General features: G+C 44.1%; 1 protein-coding gene across 1 annotated transcript; it reads right to left on the bottom strand.

The window, feature by feature from the left end:
• Positions 1-3923: 3923 nt before the first annotated feature.
• Positions 3924-6557, bottom strand: arf6a (ADP-ribosylation factor 6a). Its single transcript, XM_049590543.1, has 2 exons — positions 6407-6557; positions 3924-6275 (listed from the first exon to the last, which is right to left on the bottom strand). The coding sequence occupies exon 2, from the start codon at positions 5548-5550 to the stop codon at positions 5023-5025; it is 528 nt and encodes a 175-aa protein (XP_049446500.1). The 5' UTR covers positions 5551-6275; positions 6407-6557; the 3' UTR covers positions 3924-5022.
• Positions 6558-8494: the final 1937 nt, after the last annotated feature.

Below are 8494 nucleotides of genomic sequence, written 5' to 3'. Positions count from 1 at the left end.
AGAGAATTCTACCTGTGTGTGTTTATTTTTAACTTCACACTTACTGTCTTTGCTCTCCGACAGGCGTGCCACACCTAAACCACCAATTTCCATGGCAACTCTTTTCTACTTTTCAAGCGTTTCCTGACTTCACAAAGTGATGTCACCACCCGCAATTCACACTTGCCTGTTTTGATGCACGTTGAGGGGAAGCTGACCTTAGACACACAGCTATTTTCCGTCTTCTTATTTCCTGAAAACCTGTGAAACTCTGAGCAGTGATATACAGTCAGTGGTTAAAGCAAAATAAAAAAGGAACAGCCTCAAAATTGTTGCCTGATCTCAAGTAGTACCCCTACGAATGGGTGAAGGGGGGCATGACCTGCCTGATACAATTGCTCAAACCCCTGGAAAAAAAAAAATGGTGGCTGATATTACTGTCTTTCAGAGGCTGTGGCTAACTTGCAGAACTAAACAATCTAATACATCCATTGGTGATGTTGATCACGTTGGCATAGCTTGTCTGAACAGAGGCTAAGTAGTGCTCCAGAATTAGGCTAGAATTTTAGCGAGAGAACAACTGCCATGGCCATTTTCAAAGGGGTCCCTTGAACCCTCTTGGCTTGTTCCCACTAAATGTTTTGTTCCTTACAATCAATATACGTCCTTAAAGAGGCAACAGACAGCATCTTTTCCTAAATATATTATTATGAAAATAATGTGGGTTGCACAGGGTAGTGTCCACAGTAAAATCAGACTATCAGCTTTAAAAAGGTTACTTAGTGGCTTTGCAATAAGCTTCTGCCACCGGGGGCGAAATTTTGCAGAAAAAATCTGCATCATGTATCGCGAAACTGGTCGGTCAGCCAATCAGGGACTGGAGCTGGTCCTTATGAGGAGTTGGGCATGAGATAGTTGAGTCACGAGCACAATGGCAGACGGACAAAGTTTGGAGACAAGTGAAAAACGGCCTAGCAAAAGAAAAGGAGCTCCTCTGTGTGAGGAGGCAAAGAAGAGCAAAAAGGAGAGTGATAAAAGAAGAGGAAAAACAAGAGTAAACCTCAGTCAGGCGTTCAAGAGATGGAGGGCGCTCCGTGACCAAAGAGGCTTCAAAACCCATGTCCAGCTAGCTTTCTTTCTAATGGATCAGTAAGTAACACGGCTAAATGTTAGCTAGACCAGAGAGGACTGGACTGTACTGGCTGCTAGTTCATTCCTAGCTGGCCAGCATCGCAAATCGCCGCAACCAGGGAGCGGGTAGCGAGTGTTGGTCGGCTGACATCCTGGTTGCCATTCTACGGCAGCCCTCGGACAGTCATACCCCCCTCCCTTCCTTCTGTTCTCTTCTCACGGAGGCAGCTATCCACGGACATCGCCCAGCTAAGTTACGCCCAGCTAAGTGAACACTGGACTTTGTTTCCCATTCAATTTGAGCTCCAATTGGTCGTTGCGACAGTGCGACACAACACCACTGACGCTAGGTGGCGCCAAGCTAAAAAACCCCAAATCCTATCAGTTGCCTCTTTAAGTAAAAGCTGTGTATTTGTCTTTTTAAGGAAGACGACGAGTGGGGAGTGTGGGATCTGTGACACTCAGCTGTTGCTGCCATTCAGTGCAGCGCTACAGGACCGTCTCTGTGAGCTGCTCTCATCCTGCTCCGCCTGGTTAGCATGAGCTAACACAGCAGCAGTGGCTGGCATCCAACGCTGAGCCTTTAAACGATCTCAACAACCTATCACCAACATCGAAATGGCTCAGCTCTGTCATTCAACCCGTCAATAACCACTGGGTAACGTTGGTCATGTGATGCTGAGATGCGTACGTGTGAGAGAAAGCAACATTTTGCCCGCAGCTGCACAATGAAATGAAGTTTCACCCATTTAAATTAGTCAGATTTGTTGTAAAGTTGCTGTGATTGGACAAAATTGCAAGCTCGTGCAGAACTCACCGAGATCGGCTAAATTTGCTTTAATTGTTGCGACTGCAACATCCTGGAGGTGCTGGATAATGAATTGCCGAACATGTACAAATACATAACACATCAAAACAGGATTGTTGTGAAACTCAGAACTTTGATTTCTAATTTTGCAGCTAATATAACTAATTATCTGATGAGCAAAGACTAACACCGGTACATTTAAAGTATCTTATTATGTGATTCCTTAACTCTCCATACTGACATTAGCCCCTTTTACACTGCGTCTTCAAGGTAGGAACTTCACGCTCTTATGCCACGACGCTGCTTTGTATAAAATGTACGATTACTGAATGAGGGGACAGTTGTCTCACCTTTGTGCCAGCATTGGAGGCAGTAACAGCGCCGGAACAACTTCTGTATAAACGGGACACTGGTCGGAAAAGATCATGGGCGACACAGAGTGTTGAGTTTTGACATGTTGCTGTATGTGTGTGACTTACTGCCGGGAGATTTAAACAGCAACTTGGTTTACTGATGATACAGAATGATACATCTCGTTGGTTCACTACAGACTTGATGTCCTATTTCGATATATTCTCATTGTAATACCTGTTATTATACTATATTATTATTATTATTATTATTATTATATTATATTATACCTAAATACTGCATGACACAATCAAAAGCTTATTACAATCTAAACGAACACAAACCTTTTGTCTTCTTTACACGTGGCGTTGTCAACAATCTCCTTTTGTCATGCGCACCTTATGGCACCACACCTGGCATAAATAACTTGAGCCTGTATTCTAACACATAGATGAAATAAATATAAACATAGCCTTCACTTAGTTGACTGCCATATGCCATTTAAGATACACAGAAATGAAACTTAAATAATAGTAGAACCTATATGATGTCGTATCAACACTGAGATTTTTACCAAATATAAATATGTACTTAAGTGGCTTTTACAGAGTGTTATTGCCATTGTTATTCTGTTACAAGTCCCGCCTGTCACGCCTCTTTTTCTTCTGTGATGCTGGCATACTATCTAAACTCACACTCAGGAGCGGCATGATGCTGCTGCTGTTTAGTTCTGTGCAAAAATACAAAGGCAGCGTAAAGAAGGGACTTCCTTGTGGCCCTGTGGCACTATCTCTGTGTATAAAGGGCAATAGTTTTCAACTCTACAGCAAATTCCTGAAATTCAATTATGCCTTTTTGTTTTGGTGCAACACCCAAAGATTTATATTGGCCTCATCTGGTCATCACAGTGAAAACTTTCTGAGGACGTCACTGCTGATCTCAAGTCAGCCCCTGACGGTGACTCACAGGGCAAAACGCCAGGCTGGCGCAGACCTTTTCGTGAGGCTGTCACCCTAACCTCAGCAGTTACACAAGCATGAAGTAAGACACTGCTCTCATCAAGTTCTCAGTCACCCAGATTCACTCTTCTCATGAACAAGTTCTCACCAGAATGTACGTTTTTTTTTATCATGACGACTATTTAAATGTGTCATTTCCTGAAACTTTTAACAGCACCCTTGTTGAAATACACAGATGTGGAGTTACCCATTACTAATATAGTACTAATATAGTACTCAGTGTGCTTTACGCTTGATGACTTCCAATCTTCTATGGTTCAAGATTTAGACAATACCTCTCTAATTTGCCTCCTTTGTTTGAAGATGTCAGAAGCCACATGAGGAGTTGGCTCCTGGTCACCAGAGTGATACTTTAAGACCTGCAGCAACGCGCGGTTTACCTGACAATCACCACTCTGAAACTAGAGCTCTCATCACTTATTCACAGCCGGTGACTCACACATGCACAGTGCAGAGAGCAAACAGACCGAGGCTCACCTCGCTCTCGCAGTGCGTTTCCAACCGGTCCCTCTTTCAAACTTTCTAACGCCCCTTAAACTCTCACTTCCTCCTCATACGTGCTCAACTTCTTTTCAGAAGTGAAATATTAGTTTTGCTTGTAACGGTCGCAGATTGAAAAGGCGTCACTTCCGTACTGATCTGGATATATTTTTTTATTATTTCATCAGCATAGCAAAATAAAAAGGGAACAAAAATAAAACAGAGCAGATTCTATGAACTATTAACAGAGAGTTGGTGTGTGTCTGCAGGACCTGATTAATGATGATGGGTGACATGAATTAAAAAAAAGGAGGGTTGCAGTCACTGAAGCACCTACACTGGTGATGGTGGTGGGGGGTTGGGGATTTCGTAAACACTTGCTGGGGTCCAAAAGTCAGTGACAGAAAATGTTGCACAGCCAGCTAGTTGGTAACCGCCCCCCTTTGCTCCCAAAGTGCAAACTCAGCAGTTGAGGACACCTTCTGCCGTAGTTACTGTCTGGATTTCGGGGCACCTGTAACCCGGGTCCCTCCTAAGGCAGCTGAAACTACAAATACTCAACAGTGATGGAAGCTCTGGGAGAAATAAAAGCGGCAGTAATAAGACTGGTGGAAACAGATTCAGACCCTGAAACAACAAAAATATATATCCATATCACAGTGTGTGTGTGTGAGAATATCCAGCGTCCACATAGTGTCTTTCAAACAAGCCGCCACATGATGGATGTGATCGCTGCACGGGAAATCACATGCCCTCAATCATCTCAGTACAATCAATTATGACTTCTTTTTTTTCATCGAGGTCCTAACATAGTCGTAATACACATTCTTACAAATTACAGAGGCAGTTTGAGCCATGAAACTGATATGCTGATGTAGGCAATGGTGTCTGGACTCTCCCATCCTTTGGATATGTAGCTGATGAGAATACTGAAGGAGAGCCGAGCAGGAGTAGAAAGTACAAGTGTGTCCCAGACGTCCCGTAAAAGAAATTATATAAAAAACAGAAAGGAAAAGCTCAAAAGTTATTGTATATTTAAACTGATTATACAGAATGTGAACCAAAGCAAGAAGAAAGCTAGCAAAAAAATAAATTGTCTTTTGTTTAAATGAAATCTGGGGTTATATTGAAAAAGAAAAATATAATTGCTACTCTCTTTGATATACACTCAACAGAGAGGTCAGGGTATTAATTGCTTCAGATTGCATTTTTTTTCTCAGCTACTTTCAGTCTGGGCTGGTGATGGGACAAACATTAAGATTTGTAGTTTGAGGTAAGCCAGGTCAGGCCCTCGTATAGTCCATCCCCTGATGTCGCACACGAAGGCTGAACGTACCAATTCCTATCTCTGATCCGGGTCAGGCCCAGCTTCTCCTGGATCTCGTGGGGCTTCATGGCATCCAGGATGTCTTGTTTGTTGGCGAAGATCAGGATGATGGCGTCCCGCATCTCCCGGTCATTGATGATCCGGTGGAGCTCCTGCTTGGCCTCGTCGATCCTGTCCCTGTCGGCACAGTCCACCACGAAAATGAGGCCCTGGGTGCCTGTGTAGTAATGTCTCCAGAGCGGCCGGATCTTGTCCTGCCCCCCTACATCCCACACGTTGAACTTCACATTCTTATAGGTGACGGTCTCCACATTGAAGCCCACGGTGGGGATGGTGGTGACGGACTGTCCCAGCTTCAGCTTGTACAGGATGGTGGTTTTCCCAGCGGCATCGAGTCCAAGCATCAGTATTCTCATCTCCTTGTTGCCAAAGATCTTTGACAGCACCTTCCCCATCTTGTTTGCATAAATACCTCGTGAGGAGAGAAACACAACTTCTCTTATGAGAGAAAATTAAAATAGTTGCTTTGACTACAACTGAGTTTTACAGTGTCAGTGTGTGTGCTGGAAGCCCTCCACGTGATGGCAGCGGTGGGCCAATATTCAGAAAAAGGCGGTGACTTTCAAGTGTGTACAGTTGGATAACAGAGGACTACAATTAGCTGATGATCTGACCTGAGCGGGTGACTGTGAGCGTTCAATGGGAGCAGTGTGTGTGGAGCCCTCGCAGAATTGGGTGGGGATGTGTTTTCATGATCCACTGCCCTCCGATGTAAGAAGGAAAAATTACATCCCCTTGTTTCAAAAAACTAGCCGATGAGCACAGACTTCAAAACCCACATTTCAAGTCTTTCCTCCCCAGTTAAAAAAATCCACTTCCTGTCAGTTGAGCTGGATCTGATTCACAGAGTTTCTTTTTGGTTATTGTTTTGGGTTTTTTACAAAAAGCCTTCTATAAATCAGGCCCTGTCCAAGCCCGGGGTTCCCACTTCCTCCTTGGCTGCCGGCTGTCCACACTTGCCCTCAGCCAGCTCCAGTCGATGGATTTCACAGCACCGTGTTTCTCGTGTCAAACACACCCCGATGTGTGTGAGCTCTCAGTCCGTGTGTGCGCGCACCGGGACATCCAGAGCAAGAGCGCTCAAAAGGTCATTGATTCATCCGACTTTCTTCTCTTCCCCCTGTGACACAAGAGCGGTCCAGAGAAGGGAGGGGTGTTAGTACAGAGGACAACTTTGGATCCGAAAAAATATTCTCCGTGCGCACAGAGGCGCGGAACAAAAGCAAAGAGGACAGAGAGCCGGGCACGTACCTGCGTCTGCGGCGATCATCCCCCGGTCCCCGGGCCGTTTCTCCCCTCTCTGGCCGCTCTCTGGCTCTCTTCCTCCCTCTCTCTCTCCCTCTCCAGCCGTTCAGTCACAGCGGTGGCGGTGCTGTGTTACCGGAAAAGGTGCGGACCCAGATCAGCCGCCACTTCCTCTACACTGCTCACACACACTGCTGCTGCGTTCAGGGGCTCCTCAGAAGCTCCGACATCTGAAGACGCCGAGAAACATCCGATCATGAAAGGGCTGAAGTGCTTTTAAGAACTTTATCCCACACTGCTATGCTCTGCTTTATTGTAACCTACCTATTTATTGTATTATTTCTATCATAATATTATTATAATAATAGTTTCGTACAACACAGTGAGTATAACCAAATGATGATGATGATAAAAAAATAAATAACAATAGTAATAATTAGTAGTAGTGCTATTTCTACTTTTGCAGATGATGTGGTTCTGTTGGCTGCATCACACCTGATTATTTCTGTCATGATATTATTATAATAATAGTTTCATACCACACAATAAGTATGACCAAATAATGATGATATGATAACAATAAAAATTAAGTAATGATAAGTTATAATAATCATAATATTATTACAATAATAGCACTGTCGCCTCACAGCAAGAGGGTTCCTGGTTCGATCCCAGGGGGGAGCCCCTCTGTGCAGAGTTTGCATGTTCTCCCAGTGTCAGCGTGGGTTTCCTCCAGGTGCTCCAGCTTCCTCCCACAGTCCAAAGACATGCAGGTTAATTGGTGACTCTAAATTGTCCGTAGGTGTGAATGTGAGTGTGAATGCTTGTCTGTCTCTGTGTGTCAGCCCTGTGATAGTCTGGTGACCTGTCCAGAGTGTCGGCTGGGATAGGTCCCAGCTCCCCCGCAGTCCTCAAGAGGATAAGCGGTTACAAAATAGATGGATTATTATTATTACTATTAATATTAGTATTTCTGCTTTTTGCAGATGATGTGGTTCTGCTGGCTTCATCACACCGTGACCTCCAGCATTTACTGATGCGGTTTGCAGCCGAGATTGCAACGGTTGGGATGAGAGTCAGCAGCTCCAAGTCTAAGGCCATTGTTCTCTGCTGGAAACAGTGGATTGCCCCCTCTTGGTTGGGAAAGAGTTACTGCCTCAAGTGAGGCAAGTATCAATCAATCAATCAATCAATCAATCAATCAATCAATTTTATTTATAAAGCCCAATATCACAAATCACAATTTGCCTCACAGGGCTTTACAGCATACGACATCCCTCTGTCCTTATGACCCTCACAGCTGATCAGGAAAAACTCCCCAAAAAACCCTTTAACAGGGAAAAAAAACAGTAGAAACCTCAGGAAGAGCAACTGAGGAGGGATCCCTCTTCCAGGACGGACAGACGTGCAATAGATGTCGTACAGAACAGATCAGCATGATAAATTAACAGTAATCCATATGACACAATGAGAGAGAGAGAGAGAGAGACAGAGAGAGAGAGATGCAGGACAGACGGTAATGACAGTAGCTTACAACAACATTAATGAAAGTAATAATATTATAATTAATAATAATATATTAATATCTGGCAGTATACATGTGTGACAATAATCATATGTGTATAATAACAGTAGAAGTATGACTAATGACTAATGATGGCAGCAGCAGCAGCAGGAGGCATCTGGCAGGACCACGGCAGCAGCACAACCACACACGTCACGCTGTCCAGGCACCGCTGTGATATGAGTTAATCTGAGAGACAGTGGAGCACAAAGGCTCCGGAGAAGAAGCCGAGTTAGTGACATCCAGAATGGCCGGGTTAGCTAGATGCAGTAATAGGATATGAGAGAGAGAGAGAGAGAGAGAGAGAGACGTGCTGCTGCATTCTGAATTAGCTGCAGAGTTTTTAAGGACTTACTAGAGCTACCTGATAACAGAGAGTTACAGTAATCCAGCCTTGAGGTAACAAAAGCGTGGACCAATTTTTCTGCATCTTTTCGGGTCAGGATAGGCCTAATTTTCACAATATTACGCAGATGAAAAAATGCAGTCCGTGAGGTTTGTTTTAAATGAGAATTAAAAGACAAATCTTG

The sequence above is a fragment of the Epinephelus fuscoguttatus genome, linkage group LG11 (genome assembly GCF_011397635.1).
Source record: "Epinephelus fuscoguttatus linkage group LG11, E.fuscoguttatus.final_Chr_v1".
In the NCBI taxonomy this organism is placed as follows: domain Eukaryota; kingdom Metazoa; phylum Chordata; class Actinopteri; order Perciformes; family Serranidae; genus Epinephelus; species Epinephelus fuscoguttatus.
Note: the sequence above shows the minus strand (reverse complement) of the source record. Positions and strands in the feature narration are given on the sequence as shown.